The sequence below is a fragment of the Rhinolophus hipposideros genome (genome assembly GCF_964194185.1).
Source record: "Rhinolophus hipposideros genome assembly, chromosome: 19".
NCBI lineage: Eukaryota > Metazoa > Chordata > Mammalia > Chiroptera > Rhinolophidae > Rhinolophus > Rhinolophus hipposideros.
The window spans coordinates 25,425,091-25,446,408 of NC_138065.1; the positions used below are offsets into that span (position 1 = coordinate 25,425,091).

A 21,318-nucleotide genomic window follows, 5' to 3' on the forward strand; every position below is an offset into this window, starting at 1 on the left:
GTTTTTAGTATTTAGGTCTTTCACATTTTTGGTTAAGTTTATTCCTAGGTATTTTATTCTTTTCCAATTGCAAAAGGAATTTGTTTTTTTTTAAATTTCTTTTTCTGAGATTTTATTGTTAGTATACAGGAATGCAATGGACTTTGGTATGTTGATTTTGTAGCCGGCAACTTTACTGTATTCGTTGATTGTTTCTAATAGCTTTTTGGTGGAGTCTTTAGGGTTTTCTGTATATAGCATCATGTCATCTGCAAAGAGTGACAATTTAACTTCTTCATTCCTAATTTGGATGCCTTTTATTTCTTTCTCTTGCCTGATTGTTCTGGCTAGGACTTCCAATACTATGTTGAAAAGCAGAGGTGATAGGGGACAGTCCTGTCGTGTTCCTGAATGTAGAGCAAAGGGCTTCAGTTTTTCACCATTAGTTATTAGATTAGCTGAGGGTTTGTCATATATGGCCTTTATTACGTTGAGGTATTTTTCTTTTATACCCATTTTATTAAGTGTTTCAATCATAAATGGATATTGTATCTTGTTGTATGGAAGCTATTTGCCTTCATTGGTTGATATGAGCCTTTTTCTATTAGCTTTGATCTGTTCCTGTATGTGAAGTGATTTCTGTGCTGTGATCAGAAGTTGAGTAAATTTTCCTGTGGGTCTCATTCTCCCGGGCAGGGGAGATATGAGACGATGTTGCTTTCTGGGTCTCATTCTCCTGAGCAGGGGAGATATGGATGAGGTTGCTTTTCTGTCCCCCTTTGGTCTCATTCTCCTGAACAGGGGAGACATGAGATGAGGTTTTTTGTTTGGTCTCATTCTCTCTAGTAGTTGAGATATGAGATGATATTTGTTGTTCTATCCATTTAGCTTAGGGCTAAAAAAAATTCTTAATCAGGGCCACAGAGTGAAAGTAGACATGATCTTTAGTACATGATGTATCTACAAATGGTCAAGAAATGTTCTTTACTCAAAAGGTGAATCCATATGAACATATGGCAGAGACAGAGAGACAGACAGACAGATAAGCAGTCCAGTAGGGACTGGTCCTGTTTCTTATGATACCCAGCTTCCTTCATTCAAGTCCTGTGGGTAATACCAAAGCCTACTAGGCCTACTTTGTAGTACTTACAATGCTTCTTCTGTCTTACAGGTGCTGACATCATGTCGAGCCTTCCTTCTTGCAGCACGAATCCCCACCAAGGTAAGTGTTGAGGTTCCTCTTTCACACACACACACACACACACACACACACACACACACACGTATGCACATATACTCCATTTCTCTGCCACACCAATACACATTTCCCTGTATGACAAGAGCTGTGGGAAGCAAGAAAGGCGGCACAGGTTTAAGAAAGACAGGAGCCAGCCGGCCCGGTGGCTCAGGCAGTTAGAGCTCCATGCTCCTAACTCTGAAGGCTGCCGGTTCTATTCCCTATGGGCCAGTGGGCTCTCAACCACAGGGTTGCTGGTTCAATTCCTCAAGTCCTGCAAGGGATGGTGGGCTCTGCTCCCTGCAACTAAGATTGAATACGGCACCTTGAGCTGAGCTGCTGCTGAGCTCCTGAATGGCTCAGTTGGTTGGAGCGCATCTTCTCAACCACAAGATTGCCAGTTCGATTCTCTGCAAGGGATGGTAGGCTGTGCCCCCTGCAATTAGCTACGGCAACTGGACCTGGAGCTGAACTGAGCCCTCCACAACTAAGACTGAAAGGACAACAAGTAGACTTGGAAAAAAAAAAAAAAAAGAAAGACAGGAGCCAAGAATAGAGTGCAAGTGGGGCCAAAGAATTCAAGTCTCAAGGACTGAGTGCTGAATCGGGCCAAACGCATAGCTTTTATTAGTGGACATACGGGGAAGTAAAATTGTTTTTTCCATGGTCTGTGATTTCTGTGCCTGCTGGCTGTTTTTCTTAATTGTCCCCATTGTGCTGCAACACTTACTGTGCCTTCACATGCACACAATCCCAGGAGATGGAGTCATTATTTAGAAACTATCTGATAAGAGGGGGGATGACAGACATCATTCCATTGGGTCTCTGCTCTGCGGAGTCACTTCCTTGGTTGCTACAGGATCTGTGTGGGGGAATAACCAGTTTGGCAGCTGTAAACCAACACTTACTCACTCCTCAATTATGTAGACTTACGATTTAGGCTCATATGCCCAGAGTTCTCACAGCACACCCCCATTTTCCTTCTTTCTCCCTAGAAGGTACATCACGTTGTGATGACAGACATTTTTACTCTTTGTTCCATCTCTTTGTGTAAAGGCATGTGTAAAGGTTCTCTGTGTAAAGAACATTTCCCAAGAGAAGTGATGAAGCGTTCTGTGCTGCATGCCTCTGATGCTTGTAGATTCCTATCATGTTTCTCTCTCACCTGCGGCAGGGTGTATACACTTTCTTCATGTCGAGTTCTTAATTCCTTTGGTTCAGTAGCAGCAGATTTTTTTTTCCGATTAATTAGATTTATTGGGGTGACAATTGTTAGTAAATTTACATAGATTTCAGGTGTACAATTCTGTATTATATCATCTATAAATCCCATTGTGTGTTCACCACCCAGAATCAGTTCTCCTTCCATCACCATATATTTGATGCCCCTTACCCTCACTACCCACCCCCCACCCCCTTACCCTCTGGTAACCACTAAATTACTGTCTGTGTCTATGAGTTTTTGTTTCTCATTTGTTTGTCTTGTTCTTTTGTTGTTTTTGGTTTATATACCACATATCAGTGAAATCATAGGGTTCTCTGCTTTTTCTGTCTGACTTATTTCACTTAGCATTATAGTCTCAAGATCCATCCATGTTGTCACAAATGCTCCTATGTCATCTTTCCTTAACGCCGAATAGTATTCCATTGTGTATATGTACCACAACTTCTTTATCCGTTCATCTATCGAAGGACATTTTGGTTGTTTCCATGTCTTGGCCACCATAAACAAAGCTGCAGTGAACATTGGAGTACACGTGTCTCTATAGACAAATGCTTTCAGATTTTTTGGGTAGATACCCAGGAGAGCAATTGCTGGGTCGTATGGTAATTCTATTAGTAATTTCTTGAGGAACCTCCACACTGCCTTCCATAACGGCTGCACCAGTCTGCATTCCCACCAACAGTGTATGAGAGTTCCTTTTTCTCCACAGCCTCTCCAAAACTTGTTACTATATGTCTTGTTGATGAAAGCCATTCTGACTGGGGTGAGGTGATATATCTCATTGTGGTTTTCATTTGCATTTCTCTGATGATTAACAATGTTGAGCATTTTTTCATATGTCTATTTGCCATTTGTATATCCTCTTTGGAGAAATGTCTCTTCAGGTTTTCTGTCCATTTTTCAATTGGGTTGTTTGTTTTTTTGTTGTTGAGTTTCATGAGTTCCTTGTATATTTTGGATATTAGCCCCTTATCAGCGGCACTGTTTGCAAAAATCTTCTCCCATTCAGTTGGTTGCCTCATTATTTTGTCAATAGTTTCTTTTGCTGTGCAGAAGCTTTTCAGTTTTATGTAATCCCATTCGTTTATTTTAGTTTTTACTTCCATTGCCTTTGGAGTCAAATTCATAAATGCTCTTTGAACCCAAGGTTCATAAGTTTAGTACCTATGTTTTCTTCAATGCAGTGTATTGTGTCAGGTCTTATACTTAAGTGTTTGATCCATTTTGAATTAATTTTGGTACATGGTGACAGATAGCAATCCAGTTTCATTCTTTTGCATGTAGCTATCCAATTCTGACTGCACCATTTATTGAAGAGGCTGTCTTTCCTCCATTGTATGTTTTTAGCTTCTTTGTCAAAAATTCTCTGTCCATATTTATGTGGTTTTATTTCTGGGTTCTCAATTCTATTCCATTGGTCTATGTGTCTGTTTTTCCGCCAATACCAAGCTGTTTTGATTATTGTAGCCCTGTAGTACAAGCAAAAATCAGGGAGTGTGATACCTCCAGTATTGTTCTTTTTTTTTAATATTGCTTTGGCTATTCGGGGTCTTTTGTGGTTCCAAACAAATCTGATGATTTTTTGTTCTATTTCTTTAAAAAATGCCATTGGGATTTTAATGGGGATTGCATTAAATCTGTATATGGCTTTGGGTAATATGGCCATTTTAACTATGTTGATTCTTCCAATCCATGAGCACGGAATGTCTTTCCATTTCTTTGTGTCTTCTTCAGTTTGTTTCAAAAATGTCTTATAGTTTTTAGCATATAAATCATTCACATCCTTGGTTAAGTTTATTCCTAGGTATTTTATTCTTTTTGCTGCAATTGCAAAAGGAATTGTTTTTTCTATCTCTTTTTCTGAGATTTCATTGTTGGTATATAGGAAAGCAATGGACTTTTGTACGTTGATTTTGTAGCCAGCAACTTTACTATATTCATTGATTGTTTCTAATAGCTTTTTGGTGGAGTCTTTAGGGTTTTCTATGTATAGCATCATGTCATCTGCAAAGAGTGACAATTTAACTTCTTCATTCCCAATTTGGATGCCTTTTATTTCTTTCTCTTGCCTGATTGTTCTGGCTAGGACTTCCAACACTATGTTGAAAAGCAGAGGTGATAGGGGACAACCTTGTCGTGTTCCTGAACGTAGAGCAAAGGGCATCAGCTTTTCACCATTAATTATGAGATTAGCTGAGGGTTTGTCGTATATGGCCTTTATTATGTTGAGGTATTTTCCTTCTATACCAATTTTAGTAAGTGTTTTAATCATAAATGGATGTTGTATCTTATCAAATGCTTTTTCTGCATCAATTGATAGAATCATATGATTTTTGTCCTTTATTTTGTTTATGTGATGTATCACATTGATGGGTTTGCGAATGTTGAACCATCCTTGTGCCCCGGGGATGAACCCCACTTGGTCGTGATGAATAATCTTTTTAATGCATTGTTGTATTCGATTTGCTAGAATTTTGTTTAGGATTTTAGCATCTGTATTCATCAGAGATATAGGTCTGTAGTTTTCTTTTTTTGTGTTGTCCTTACCAGGTTTTGGTATCAGGGTAATGTTGGCCTCATAAAATGAGTTAGGGAGTACTGACTCTTCTTCAATTTTTTGGAAGAGTTTGAGCAGGATTTGGTATTAGATCCTCTTTGAAGGTTTGGTAGAATTCACTGGTGAAGCCATCTGGTCCAGGACTTTTGATTTTGGGAAGGTTTTTGATGACTGATTCAATTTCGTTACTGGTGATCGGCCTGTTAAGATTTTCCAGTTCTTCATGATTCAGCCTTGGAAGGCTATATGTTTCTAAGAACTTGTCCATTTCTTCTAAGTTATTAAATTTGGTGGCATATAGTCCTTATAGTATTCTTGGATAATCCTTTTTATTTCTGTGGTGTCCGTGATAACTTCCCCGTTTTCATTTCTGATTTTGTTAGTGTCTTCTCTCTTTTTATGTTAGTGAGTCTAGCCAAGGGTTTGTCAATTTTGTTAATCTTTTCAAAAAACCAGCTTTTTGTCACATTAATTTTTTCTATTGTCTTTTTGTTCTCTATTTCATTTGTTTCTGCTCTGTTTTTTGTTATCGCCTTTCTTCTGCTGACCTTGGGTTTCGCTTGTTCTTCTTTTTCTAATTCTTTAAGTTGTAACATGAGGTTATTTATTTGGGATTTTTCTTGTTTCTTGAGATAGGCCTGTAATGATATAAATTTCCCTCTTAAAACTGCTTTCACGGCATCCCAAAAATTTTGGTATGATGTATTTTCATTGTCATTTGTTTCTATGTATCTTTTGAGCTCTCCTCTAATTTCTTCTTTGACCCAGTCGTTCTTTAAAAGTATGTTGTTTAATCTCCATGTATTCGTGTTTTTTCCTGCTTTCTTTTTGCAGTTGATATCCAATTTCAAAGCTTTGTGATCAGAGAATATGCTTGGTATGATTTCAATCTTCTTAAATTTGCTGAGGCTGTTTTTGTGTCCCAATATATGGTCTATCCTTGAGAATGTTCCATGTACACTAGAAAAGAATGTATAGTCTGATGTTTTAGGATGATGTGCTCTATATATGCTTATATATGTCAATGATGTCCATTTCATCTAATGTGTCATTTAGGGCTGCGATTTCGTTATTTATCTTCTGTTTGGATGATCTATCCATAGGTGTCAATGATGTATTTAAGTCCCCTAGTATAATTGTGTTTTGGTCAATTTCTTCCTTTAGTTGTGTTAGTAGTTGCTTGGTATATTTCGGTGCTCCCTCATTGGGGGCATAAATATTGATGACTGTTATGTCTTCTTGTTGTATAGTCCCCTTTACCATTATGAAATGTCCATCTTTGTCTCTTGTTATCTTTTTCACCCTGAAGTCTGTTTCATTGGAAATCATTATGGCTACACCTGATTTTTTCTGGGTACCGTTTGCTAGGAGTTTCAATTTCCACCCTTTCTCTTTAAGTCTATGCTTGTCCTTGTAGCTGAGATGTGTCTCTTGTAGGTAGCATATGTTTGGGTTTAGTTTTTTGATCTAATCCAGTAGCAGCAGATTTTTCTAAGGCTTTGACATATCGGAAATAACCTTCACAACTCCAAGGAGTACATGACCAGTAACTTGGCCACCTTAGCTGTTATCACACACTCTGGTTTTGCCTAGGAAATAACATGGTGCCACTTTGTTCTTTAAAAGATCTGTTTAACATTTTACATAAGATGTCCTTTATTATATGGTGCAAATTAGAATTTGAGCTGATAGCTCATGCACTACCTCTAATGATTGATTCTTTTATTTCTTTTATGGTAACAAAAAGGTGTTGAGCAATTTTATAGGACATGCACTGATTGGTAACAAGAAATTGAGATTTTTTTTTTCTGAAAGAATGATGATAGCTGTATTTATTGAGTGCTGCTTTAATCAATAAGGTATTACTTAAAGAAATGTTTGAAAACCATGATGTAGGCCTTATTATTACTCTCATCTTACAGATGAGAAAACTGAGGCACAGTAATCTGCCGAAAGTCAGACTTCCATGAGTAGGTGACAGATGCATGATTCTCAAAGAATGTAAGCAGGAGCTGCTTAACTACATTGTTATTACTAGAATTTAATTAGTTATCTACTAAGCATATTTTAAGTACAGTATCTCACTCAATTTACATAGTATTCTTGAAGGTGACCTATTAGAGAATAGCTCAAAGGATGCAAATTTGACTTGTATTCACCAGTAATGGATGCGTGAAAGAAAAGTTAGGCTCACTGTGTCCTACTCTTATCTCTTTTCCACTGAGCTCAACTGTCGCTCCTGCTCACAGACCCAGGAAAATGGGTGAGGTGTGGGAGATCTTTCAGTCTTATACACTGTGATATTTGGGCTGCAGTGTTACTTGCTCATTTTTTTAGTCCTTCCTAGCTTAAAATGCAACATTTGGCCACTGTTTTGTGACTACCTACTTATGTGCTAGATGACACGGTGCTGTAGTGCAAAGGACTGTTTAGGACTTGTAATCTAAAGATTTGTAGAATTTTCACTGAACTTTATGAAGATACCAACTCATTGTTTGCTAGTTAAAGGCTTAGGCTATCTGCCGCCTTTTTTCTTTCTGATCATACGAATGCTAAATTTCATCGTTTTTCTGAGGGATGAGACCGCTGGTTCCAGCCCCTTTCGATAATGTAAAGTGAGTCTGTATGTTTACAGTGTATTATAAATGAAATCAATTTTTCTGTAAATGATGTTGGGTTAAATTACCTATACATTAAAATACCTGAAGAAAGGATGGAAGGAAGTGAATTAACCATTATCCCACTTGTGAAAAATAAATTGCAGAAGGAAATTCAAGGGCTCAAGGAAATAGTCAAGCAGCCTCTTGATTAGAAGTCTCCTGGATACTGTGTTTATCCTAATTAAAAATGTTATGATACAGCAGTAGGTGTTATTGTCTCTTAGGAAGTCTCCTGCCTCCCTTTGCTGGTTGATCCTGGACTCTGCCCCCTCCCTGCTCTGCCCTGAATGACGTTCCAGCTTCACCCATGATGTATCTAATGTTTTATGTCAGCCTGGCTTGGGTAATTTGGACATTGGTTCTGATTTCTGATATTGTTAGTATCACAAATTAAGAAAGGCAGATTTTCTTCTAAAGTGACCTCCATGCAGGTACCCCCCCGCTTTCCCCCCTCTCCCCCCGAAAAGGCTGGCTTTCATGTGTTATAGTACACCTGGGTCAAAAAGCAAAAGAAGTGTCAGTGACATTAATTTTCTGGGGAAATAATTATATTCAGAACAGTAATGTACAGTAGGCACTGATTATGACATAGGTGTCTCCTCTTTTTTTGGGGGCCTGATGAAACATTTTTTCTTTTGTCTTTTTATTAAATGTGCCACCTATACAGTCAAATGCCCAGAATAGAAATGTTCATCTCAGTGATTAATCCCAAAGCAGATAACCACTGCAGTCACACCCAGATGAAGAAATAAAACTTTGGTATCATCCCAGAAGGCCTCAGCTCTGCTTTGGGCAGGTTAGGGTGGGTAAGGGTCAGCAGAGAAACTGGGTTTAAGGATCACCCTCCCCATAAACTAGGGAAATAAAGGGGTCTTTCACTGGTAGGAGGTTTACCAGGATGAAAGACTACAGGCATTTGGGGAGCAGGGATGTGGAGGCCCAGGGTTGTGGAGGAGGCTGTGTGGGAAGGAAACAGGTTGGAAAGTTGGCAGGACTTGGGCTGGCTGAGGAGTTACAGGAGGGACTATTGCCTGTGGAATAGTGGTAGTCACTTAAAGATAGTCACATAATTACATTCAAATTTGCTCTGTTACCTGTGGGATGGGGACTGTTGCAAGCAGCAGGGGATGGGCTAAGTGAGAGAATGACAGAAGAGCTATTGCTAGTTTGGGCTGATTCCTTCCTATTATCTAACCAATTGCTACTATTTATAGTTCTGCCTTAAAAATGTCCTGAAGTCTTCAAGCAGCCTGCACATGTTTCAGCTTTCTAACTAGCCCCCTGCCTCCTCCTGCCCAGTGATAGTCTTTAAACTGTCTTTGGGGTGGGCTGGAGCGGGGAAGAGCCATTTGGGGGGATGTGAGAGCAAAGGCCTATTAAAAATCGTCATGGATGAGATTAGAGAGAATGATTTGAACCTTGCTATGATCCCTGTCAGCTGGTCTTAGAGCCTCTTCTCCTCACCATTAACAATATGATGACACCAACTACATTTTCATAGCTGCTAGGTTGTAAGAATGTACTTACTTGTTGACTTCTTCTCCCACCTAGCCAGCAGGCACAGGCTGGCACCACCTCTGAGTCTCAATCAAACTGGCTAATACCATTCGTCTTGCCCAGATGATTCCCTGAGACCCTGCCCCACCCAGCTTGCTCACTGGCTCCAGACCTCTTTCAGTGGTTGTTCCACATAAGCACTGGGCCTCAGCTGCACTGTGGACTTTCCTAAAATCTCTCAAAGGTCCACAAACCCCAAACAAGCAGCAACTGGCCTTGGTGTGCCTGGTAGCTATTGCTAAATGGCCCCTAGCCTGATATTAGTGGCAGCTGGCCTCAGATCCCAGCTTAGTCTCTCCTAGGCACCTCCAAGCCCAGCATAGTTGGCTACAAAGCACAGATCACGTTGTAGCTCCTACCATTTGGCCCCAGGTAGCAACTAACCTGGGCCTATACTACAGCCCCTGCTAAGAAACCCTAGAACCAAAACACCTGGTAACCAGCTTCAGACCCCACGAGAGTACCACCCAATTGGCTCCACAAATAGCAGACCCAAAGAGTGGACTCAGCAAGGACCAGAGCCCTGCAAAGGTGAACCCCACTCTGTGGGGTCAGCCCCCACACAATAGCTCATGCAGTGTAGTCATGGCCAGTCCTCACATCCAGTCAACATGAGGGTCAATCCCACCCACTGACATGCCAGCAGCAATCAAGACTCAACTATAACAGTACCACACACACAACGTACACAAGGATACCTCTGGACCACCCAGCTCAGATGACCACGGAGACTGTGCCTCTGGCCCCACAGGACACTTTCTACATAAAGCCACCCTGCCAAGACTGCAAGATGTAACAGATCAACCTAATACACAGAAACAAGCACAGAAATGTAGCCAAAATGAGGAGACAAGGAAACTTTTCCCAAATGAAAGAACAGAACAAATTTCCAGAAAAACAAAAGAAATGGAGGCAAGCAATCTACCAGGCACAGATTACAAAACACTGGTTGTAAGGAGGCTCAATGAAATTAGGGGAAGAATAGATGAAGTCAGTGAGAACTTACACAAAGACAGACAAACCATAAAAAAGAACCAGTTAGAAATGAAGAATACAATAACTGAAATGAAGAATATATTAGATGGAATCAGTAGCAGATTAGATGAAGCAGAGGACCATATCAGCAATTTGGGGGGAAAAAGTAGAAAATACCCATTAAAACAACAAAAAGAAAAAAGAATTTTGAAAAATGAGTATATGAAGGTCTGACAGTCAAGTTTGCAAACTTGTTGCAATGATGTTGCTAATCTTTTTTGATAGCAGAGGGATTATTTATTATCAATTTGTACCAACTGGACAAACAGTTAACCAAGTTTACTATTTGGAAGTGCTGAAAAGGCTATGTAAAAAAGTTAGACGACCTGAACTTTTTACCAACAATTCATGGCTTTTGCATCACGACAATGTACCAGCTCACACGGCATTGTCTTTGAGGGAGTGAACAAATAGCTGTATTAGAACACCCTTCCTACTCACTTGATCTGGCCCCCAATGACCTTTTTATTTACCTGAAGATAAAGGAAATATTGAAAGGAAGACATTTTGATGACATTCAGGACATTAAGGGTAATACGATGACAGCTCTGATGGCCATTCCAGAAAAAGAGTTCCAAAATTGCTCTGAAGAGTGAAGTAGGTGCTAGTGTTGGTGCATAGTTTTCCAAGGGGAGTACTTTGAAGGTGACTGTAGTGATGTTCAGCAATGAGGTATGTAGCACTTTTTCTAGGATAAGTTCGTGAACTTAATTGTCAGACCTCATGGTTTAAGGGGCCTCTGGGACAATATCAAGCATACCAACATTCACATCATAGGTGTACCAGAAAGAAAGCAAGAGAACAAGGGATTGAAAACCTATTTGAAGAAATAATGATGGAAAACTTCCCTAACCTGGCAAAGGAAATAGACATACAAGTTCAGGAAGCACGGAGAGTCCCAAACAAGATGAACTCAAAGAGACCCACACCAAAACACATCACAATGAAAATGCCAAAGGTTAATGAGAGAGAATCTTAAAAGCAGCAAGGGAAAAGCCTTTAGTTACCTACAAGGGGGCTCCCATAGGACTGTCAGCTGATTTCTCAACAGAAACTTTGCAGGCCAGAAGGGATTCGCACAAAATATTTAAAGTAATGAAAAGCAAGGACCTACAACCAAGATTACTTAGCAAGGTGCTCATTTACAATCGAAGGAGAGAGAAAGAATTTCCCAGACAGGAAAAAGCTAAAGGAATTCATCACCACTAACCCAGTATTACAAAAAAATGTTAAAGGACTTCTTTAAGAATAGAAGAAAAAAAGATAAAAAATGTGAATAATAAAATCGCAATAACTACATACCTATCAATAATTATTTTAAATGTAAATAGATTAAATGCTCCAATCAAAAGACATATGGTGGATGAATGGCTGAATGGATAAGAAAACAACACCCATACTGCCTACGTCAGATCAACAAACACACAGACTAAAAAGGTCACGCTACCTGATATGAAACTATACTACAAGGCTAAAGTAACCAAAACAGCATGGTACTGGCACAAAAACATATACATAGATCAATGGAACAGAATACTTATAGAGAACCCAGAAGTAAACCCAATATTACATGGTCAATTAATCTATGACAAAGGAGGTAAGAGTATACAATGGGGTAAAGACAGCCTCTTCAATAAATGATGTTGGGAAAACTGGACAGATACATGCAAAGACAAAAAACCACCACTTTCTTGCACCATATACAAGAATAAACTCAAAATGGATTAAAGACTTAAATGTAAGACCTGAAATCATAAAACTTCTAGAAGAAAACATAGGCAGTAAACTCTCTGACATTGCTCTTAGTAATATTTTTTTCTGTTCTTTCTCCTTGGGCAAGGTAAACAAAAGAAAAAATAAATAAATGGGAGTATATCAAGCTAAAAAGTTTTTTCATGGCAAAGGAAACCATCAACAAAATGGAAAGACAACCTACTGAATGGGAAAAGATATTTGCCAATGTTATATTTGATAAGGGGTTAATATCCAAAATAGATAAAGAACTCATACAACGTCACCCCCCCAACACAAACAATCTTATTAAAAAAGGGGCAGAGGACCTCAATAGACATTTCTCCAAAGAGGACATACAGATGGCCAATGGACATATGAAAAAATGCTCAAAATCACTATTTATCAAGAAAATGCAAAATTAAAGCAACAATAAGATATCATCTCACACCTGTCATAATGGCTATCATCAATAAATCAAAAACCAAGTATTGGTGAGGATGTGGAGAAAAGGAACCCTTGTACACGGTTGGTGGGATTGCAAATTGGTGCAGCCACTGTATTGAAATTCCTTAAAAAATTAAAAACAGAGCTATCATATGACCCAGCAATCCCACTTCTGGGTATTTTTATCCAAAGCATGGATGTCTGTGTTCATTGCAGGTTTATTTACAATAGCCAAGATATGGAATCAGCCCAAGAGCCCACTGATAGATGATTGGATAAAGAAGAGGTGGAATACAATTACTTGGCCATTAAAGAAATGAAATCTTACTATTTGTAAAACATGTATGGATCTAGAGGGTATTATGGTAAATGAAATACGAGGTGTGATCAAACAATACGGTAAATATTTAAATAAAAGAAAAACTTATTACAGTAAAAGACACATTGCCATTAATCCCCCTCAAATTAGACCTTCACTTTAAACACAGTTATCCCATTATTCTTGCCACTTTCTGAAGCAGTTCTGGAAGTTCTGGAAGTTTCAGCAGCGTCTTTAGTTGCGCTGTCGTGGCTGCTTCAATGTCCTGAATCATTTTGACTTCGGGGAAGAGCCAGAAGTCTCATGGTGCCAGATCTGGTGAATAAGATAGATGAGAACACACCATAATGTTTTTATGTTTTTGACAGAAATTGCCATACCAGAAGTAATGTGTGACACAGAGCATTATCATGATGGAGTATGAAACCGTTTGCCCATTTCATATTAATGCGTTGTTCATGATTTATAGCACACTTTAAGTGACACCTTCTCTCAACCATAACTCACACCCGACTGATTGCACCAAACAAGTTGAAACTTGTCACATACTAAGGTTTGACACACCACTTTCCATATTGAAAATACCTGACTTTCCTTTGGATGACACTCGGTATCAGCATTCACTGTATTTATTGATCACACATTGCTACTGGTATGGCAATTTTTGTCATATAAAAACATTTTGGGGGGCTGGCCCGGTGGCTCAGGTGGTTAGACCTCCATGCTCTTAACTCCGAAGGCTGCCGGTTCGATTCTCACATGGGCCAGTGGGCTCTCAACCACAAGGTTGCCAGTTCAATTCCTTGAGTCCCACAAGGGATGGTGGGCTTTGCCCCCTGCAACTAAGATTGAACACGGCACCTTGAGCTGAGCTGCCGCTGAGCTCCGGATGGCTCAGTTGGTTGGTATGCGTCCTCTCAACCACAAGGTGGCCGATTTGACTCCCTCAAGGGATGGTGGGCTGCGCCCCCTGCAACTAGAAAAATGGCAACTGGACTTGGAGCTGAGCTGCGCCCTCCACAACTAAGACTGAAAGGACAACAACTTGAAGCTGAATGAATGGCACCCTCCACAACTAAGATTGAAAGGACAATAACTTGACTTGGAAAAAAAGTCCTGGAAGTACACACTGTTCCTCAATAAAGTCCTGTTCCCCTTCCCTAATAAAATCTTTAAAAAAAACAAAAACAAAAACAGAAAACATTATGGTATGTTCTCATCCACCTTATTAACTGGATTTGGCACCATGAGATTTCTGGCTCTTCCCCAAAGTCAAAATGACCACGAAAGGTAAATGTTTTGAATCGATTCAGGACATTGAGGCAACCACGAAGCGCGAGTAAAGACATGAAAAAGGACTCCCAGACCTGCTTCAGAAAGTGACAAGAATGATGGGATAATTGTGCTCAAAGCGAGGAGGAATATTTTGAGGGGGATTAATGGCAATTTGTCTTTTACTGTAATGAATTTTCTTAATTTAAATGTTCATCGTATTGTTTGATCACACCTCATAAGTCAGACAGGGAAAGACAAATACCGTACGATCTCACTTATATGTGGAATCTAAAGAACAAAATAAATGAACAAACAACATAGAGAGAGGCTCAGAACAAACTGATGGTTGCTAGATGGGATGGGGGCTGAGGGGCTGGGTGAAAAAGGTGAAGGGATTGAGAAGAACAGATTGGTAGTTACAAAATAGTCATGGGATGTAAAGTACAGCATAGAGATTATAGTCAATAATATTGTAGTAACTGTGTGGTGTCAGGACAGATACTAGGCTTATTGGAGAATCACTTCATAAGTTATATAAATGTCTAACCATTATGCTATATACCTGAAACTAATATACTGAATGTCAACTGTAATTAAAAAATAAAATTTAAAAAACAACAGTACATTTATTTAAAGGTATTTCACGTAAGAATTCAATATGATTTCTAAATGAAACAGTGTCTATGAAAGACTAAATGTTGATAGAAGTGAATTACTTAAAGTTACTGTCTTCTTTTTTTTTTTAATTAAATTTATTGGGGTGACAATTGTTAGTAAATTTACATAGATGTCAGGTGTACAATTCTGTATTACATCGTCTGTAAATCCCATTGTGTGTTCACCACCCAGAGTCAGTTCTCCTTCCATCACCATATATTTGATCTCCTTTACCCTCATCACCCACCCCCCACCCCCTTACCCTCTGGTAACCACTAAATTATTGTCTGTGTCTATGAGTTTTTGTTTCTCATTTGTTTGTCTTGTTCTTTTTGATTTATATACCACATATCAGTGAAATCATAGGGTTCTCTGCTTTTTCTGTCTGACTTATTTCACTTAGCATTATAGTCTCAAGATCCATCCATGTTGTCACAAATGCTCCTATATCTGTCTTCTTAAGGCTGTTAAAATGTTAAAGACTGAAGGGATGGGGAGCATAATAATTTAGAAAATGTCATATGTGCTTGGCAAGTGTCTTCAAGTTCTCACTCCATGTTAAAGACGCTTGACTTGGAAGTTGGGTACCCAGCATTAAGGGTGTGGCTAACAGGAAATGCCACTAGAGGACCATCTGGTGTACTTAATTCAAAGAAGCTTTGGCATTAAATCAAAGGCCAGCACATAAAAATATGTTTATACGTTTTAAATTTAAATAAATGAAGATAGATATGTATACTTTTTGGAAAATACTTTTCTGCTCTAAGTGACTTTTCAAAACCCAACCAAGTGTAGATCTTGACGATAGGTAAGAAGGTTTCTACTCTAATTGAATGTTTAAAATAAGCCTCTAATGCTGCATTTACCTTTTGGAGGACAAGATAAGTGTCTCATTGCTTTGTTCATTTCCAATGCTGGCACATAGTAGGCCTTCTATAAATGTCTGCTGGTTGATGAGGTGAGTAATGAAAGAATCTGCCTCCAGACCTCCTCACCATACTCCAAGTTATGTAACAGGAGATTCAAGGGTTCTCTGTTCTAAGATTTATCCATCAAATGTGTAATGGTATGACATACCCCCAGGGAGCAGAACTAAAGGTTTGGGGGTTTGTTTCTGGATTGGTTCTTTTCTTATAACATTTCTCGGTTTAAGGTGAGAAGGCAAACTAAACTGTTCCAACTCTGTCCTCCATTGTCTCTAGTCCTGTGCCCTGGGAACTGTTTGCTGTTGTAGGATGAAAGACTGCAAAACTGGGAGAAAGATTACTGGCTATTGTCCAGGAAAAAAAAGGCAGACAGTGCTAGAGACATTGTGAAGAAAAAGAAATGATAATTGTAGGAGAAGAGAGGAAGGGGCCTTTGTTACTGAAATAGAAAGGAAACGAATCATTTATCTACATGCAAAAAGACTTATTTAACTGTGTGTTTCATTTAAGTGTGGTTGAAACTTCCTAAATATTATTTCTGTAAATCCATTCAAAATATGAATTTTTATGAAAAATGGTAGAAGAAATGATAACTTCAATAAATAAAGTATAACTCAAAGAGATAAGGGTTTAGAAAGGAGGGAAAACCAACATTCACTTTATTCTGATGTGAATTTCTGAAGCAAAATTTAGAAATAAAAGAAAAAAGTATATTTATGACTTAACTTCATACATTCATTTCTCTGAATAACTACTAGAATAAAAGTATAAAACTTTCCATTGGGTTTGTTTCTGGATGAAATTTAAAAACTCACACCTGCATCTTCCTTTCAACTGTTTGGGATGTGAATAATACTTTTTCTGAAATATGATCAATAAAGGTCCTAGCTTATTGAATGAATGGAGATATCAAACCACCTACCTTTAGAAGTTGGTACCATTTCTAACTGTAGCATTTTTACTTTTAAAAATGTTTTAAAATCCTCATTACAGGTCTTTACTTCCCCTCCTTCATTTGCAGCTCGAGTTAACCTTCAGCTACCTGGAGATTCATGGTGTCACCTGTAGCAAGCCAGCTCAGGTGAGTGTGAACAACAGGAACTTTGTTGTCATAACTTCAAGGTCCTCACCTCTCTTGAGTTTCTGAAACTGTGCAACATCTTCTGTTTTGTTTCACTGTTGAATGTTTCTTGAGATAATGTAGAAAAGCAAGATTATGGAAAATGGAAGTTTCTGAATGAGAGACTGAACGGGGTCTGTGTCAGCAGGAGTAGGGAATTGGTTCTGATAAGGAAAACATTCTTCATAACTCAGTTTGAAAAGAACTAATTATCTCATTAGCCGGCAATGTAAATGTCAGAATGCTGTTCCTTAGAGATTTTGTATAACTTTTAGCACTAAAATTTCATAGCTATTAGGCAGTATTATGTAAGGTCTTTCTGGGAATATAGTGATAAATGAATTTTTTGGTATTAATAAAATGTAGACTTTAAAAAACAGCTTTATAGAGTATAACATAGTAAACTGAAGTGTACAATTTGGTAAGTTTAACATATGTGTCCCTGTGAAACCATTACCACGATCAAGATACTGAACGTAACCATCACCCTCAAAGTTTCCTTGTAAACCTGTCAGCACTCCCCCGCTGCCCTCCTCCACAGCTGTTCTCTGCTGATACAAATTAGTTTGCATTTTCTAAAATTTTAAATGAATGGAATTGTACACTATGTACTCTTTATTGTCTGCCTTCTTTCAGTCAATATAAATATTTTGAGATTGCTTTATTTTGTTGCATGTCTCAATAGTTCATTCCTTTTTACTGCCTAGTAGGGTTCCTTTGTATTGCTATTTCACAGTTTGCTTATCCATTCATCTGCTGACGGACATTTGGGTTGTTTCCAGTTTTTGTCCGTGACAAGTAAAGCTGCCATGAACATTTATGTACAAGTTTTTGATTGGACATAGGCTTTCATTTCCTATGGGTAAATATCTAGGTGTGGAATGACGTAATGGTATAGTTGGTATATATTTAATTTTTTATGAAGTTGCCACACTGTTTTCCAAAGTGGTTGTGTCATTTTACATTGTCAACAGCAGTGTGTGAGAATTCCAATTTCTCCATGCCCTCCCCAACACTGGCATGGTCAATCTGTTTAATTTTAGCCATTTTAATAAGTATGCAGTACTTTCTCATTGTGGTTTCAATTTGCAGTTCCCTAATGACTAAAGATATTGAGCATCTTTTTATTTGCCATCAGATATCTTTGATCAAGTGTCAAATCTTTCACCATTTTTTAAATTGAGTTGTTTTCTTAAAATTTTAATAGTTCTTTATATATTATTCTGAATACATGTCCTTTATTAGAAATATGATTTATACATATTTCCTCTCAGACTGTAGCTTATCCTTTCATTTTCTTTATAGTGCCTTTCAAAGAGTAGAAGTTTTAAATTTTGATGAAGTCCAATTTATCAACATTTTCTTCTATGCATCATGCTTTTTTGGCGTCAGATTGAATAAATCTTTGTTTGATGCAAGGTCACAAAATGTTTTATATATTCTAGAGGTTTTATAGCTTTAAGTTACGCATTTAGGTCTATGATCCATTTTGAGGTAATTTATGTATATAAAGCAAACAATGTATGGATTAGTATTCTGTTCTGTTCTTTTCCTTTTCTTTTGTTTTTTTGTATGTGCATAGTATAGTATGTCCACATATTCTAGTGCCATTTGTGTGAAAGAATATTGATTCCCCAGAGAACTGGCTTTCAGTTTTGTTGAAGATCAATTGTTCATGTAAATGTCAGTTTATTTCTGGACTCTGAATCCTGTCCCTTTGGTATTTATGTATCTTTATGCCACTACCACACTGCCTTGATTACTGTAGCTTCATAGTAAGACTTGAAATCAGACAGCATTAGTCTTTCAAATTTGTTTTAGTGATTCTAGATCCTCTAGATTCTAGATTCCACATGAATTTTAGACTTGGTTGATACTGAATCTATGAATTAATTTGGGGACATCTTAACATATGGAGTCTCTGACCCAAGAAAATGGCATATTTCTCCTTTGATTTAGTTCTCTAATTTCTCTCAGTTGTATTTTGTTGTAGCTTTCAGTGTACAGGTTTTACACATCTTTTGTCAGATTTATTCCTAAGTATTTCATATTTTTGGTGCCATTATAAATGGTATTGTTTTACAATTTCAACATTCTATTTCTTGCTGGTATATAGAAATATAATTGATTTTTGCATGTTGCTCTCATATCCTGTTACCTTTCTATATTCACCTATTAGTTCTGGTAGCTTTTAAAAATAGATTGCATCATTTTCTAGACAGGTAACTGTCTTGTAAATAAAGACAGTTTTACTTATTCTTTTTCGAATATTGATGCCATTTATTTCTTTTTCTTGCTGTATTGCTGTTGGGAGAAATTCCTTGTGGGTCTCATGGGCTCTCACATGTCTTACTGGGTATGAATTCATTCTGTGACTGCTTTACCCAGGCTGGTTCTCAGGGTTATGTGTGTAGTAAGCAGCCTTGGGGGATGATGGAATGTTTCCCTCCGAATGAAGAGCAGGGTTACTTATGTTTACCAAGAAAACAGGAGGTTCCCCAAGATCCAGGGTTCCTTTCCTGTAAGCAGCCCACTGTGTGTGCAGACATTTGTCTGAGCCCTCCATATCACCCTGTGGGACTTTGGGGGTCAGGGAGAATCTATGCAAACTTGATGCCCTTTACTGTGCCATGAATAACAAAGTGCTTTATCTCTGTGCCTGGAGTCTCCTAGCTCCTGCCAACATTCATAAAATAGCAACAGGCTAACTTACTGGTCTGTCACTGGTAGGGTAACATGAAATCAGTCCTGCACAATTGCACTGGCTAATGCCTCCATTACAGTGCTGAATAGAAGTGGTGAGAACAGACATCCTTGTTTTATTCCAGTCTTCGAGGGAAAGCATTCATTTTTTTCCATTAAGTGTGATGGTAGATGTAGGTTTTTCATAGATGCCTTTAATCTAGTTAGGAAGTTCTATTCCTAGTTTGCTGAGAGTTTTTATCAGAAACTAGTGTTGGATTTTATCAAATGTTTTTTGTCTATCTGTTGAGATTACTGTGTGTGTTTTCTTTTTAAATTGTTAATATGGTGACTTATATTGATTGATTTTCCAATAGTAAATCAACTTTCATTCTGGGATTAATTCCATTTGGTCATAATGTATTATCCTTTTTATATATTGTCAGATTCCATTTGTTAAAATTTTGTGAAGAATATTTGCATCTATGTTAATGAGTCATTGGCTGTAGTTTTCTATTTTATAAATGTTTTTGTTTGCTTTCCTTATTAGAATAATCATGGACTCATATGGTGGGTTGGGAAGTAGTCCTTCGTCTTCAATTTTTAAAGAAATGTTTATAATTCTTTAAATATTTGGTTTAATTTACCAGTGAAAACATCTGTGCCTGGAGTTTTCTCTTTGGGAAGATTTTTAACTACAAATTTTATTTCTTTAATAGATATAGACACATTCATATGTTTCTTATTGAGTGAGCTTTGGTAGTTTGTGTCTTTTAAGAAATTTGTCCATTTCACCGAGAGAGCCAAGATGGTGGAGTAGTAAACTGTGCTTGCCTCATCCCGTGAACACATCAAAATTACAACTAAATCATAGAACAGTCAACCTAGAGAACCATCTGAAGTGTAGCAGAGCATAAGTGTTATGACTAAGGCTATAAAGAAGGTACATCAAGACTGGTAGGAGGGGCAGAGACGTGAAATGGGCTGGTCCCATACCCACGTGTGACAGTTGAAAATAAGGAGAGATATCTTGGCCACAGAGGTTCCCCACAGAGGAGCGAGTGACGCCAGCCCCACATCAGGTTCCCCAGACCAGAGTACTGGTACTAGGAAGAGGAGACCCCACAGTATCTGGCTGTGAAAAACAGTAGGGATTCTGACTGTGGGAAGGAAGGCTGTAGGATACCCACACGTACTCTTAAAGGGCCCATACAGGCACTTTCCCTGGGCTCTAGCAGAGGGACAGTGACTCGGAGGCGTTGGAGACATATGGGTAGAGACTGAGTTGTGTAACTTCAGGGCGAGGACAGGAGGGACATCGCCATTTTCCCTGTGTGGGGTGGTCCTCCTGTACAGTTGGCAGGTGGGCACCATCTTTCTGGTGTTGTGCCCTCCCCCATGCCTGTGGCCAAATCTGAATCTGGATTGGTCTGGTGATCTCTGCTTGCTCCACCCTGGTGACTCATTGAGACCCTGCCATACCCAACTCCTTAACGCAAGAGGCTTTATCAGTGATTGAACCTTACAGGATCTGGCAAGAGGCAGCAGGCCTTGGAATGTCCTGACTTTTTGCATAACTACCCCAGATGCAGTGCTAGTGGCAGCTGTCCTCAGATCATAGCATGGCCTTTCCCATGCACTTCCAGGGACAGCACAGGCAGCAACCAACTGGATCGCTTTGTAGCTCTTACCAAGCTAGTCATAGGCAGGGGCTGCCCTGGGCCTGCACTGTAGTCTCTCCAAAGAGGCCCCATAACCAACATACTCGGAGATTGGCTTCAGACACAGTAGAGCACCTCCCAATTAGCTCCACAAGTGGAATACCCAAAGGGATGTCAATAGGCATCAGAGCCCTCTGGGGCAAATCCCACCCTGTGGGGTTAAGACCCTGCACAATAGCCAGTAAGCTGT

The 21,318-nt window shown here is 38.7% G+C and overlaps 1 protein-coding gene across 9 annotated transcripts in view; it reads left to right on the top strand.

Annotated features, from left to right (window-relative positions):
* CARMIL1 (capping protein regulator and myosin 1 linker 1) overlaps nt 1-21,318 on the top strand; it is a 381,971-nt gene that overhangs the window by 135,485 nt on the left and 225,168 nt on the right. For all 9 annotated transcript variants that reach the window (XM_081026679.1, XM_081026680.1, XM_081026681.1 and 6 more), the window contains 2 exons: nt 1,151-1,201; nt 16,627-16,686. In XM_081026679.1, coding sequence (XP_080882805.1) covers nt 1,151-1,201; nt 16,627-16,686 — 111 coding nt within the window. The remainder of the gene's footprint in view (nt 1-1,150; nt 1,202-16,626; nt 16,687-21,318) is intronic.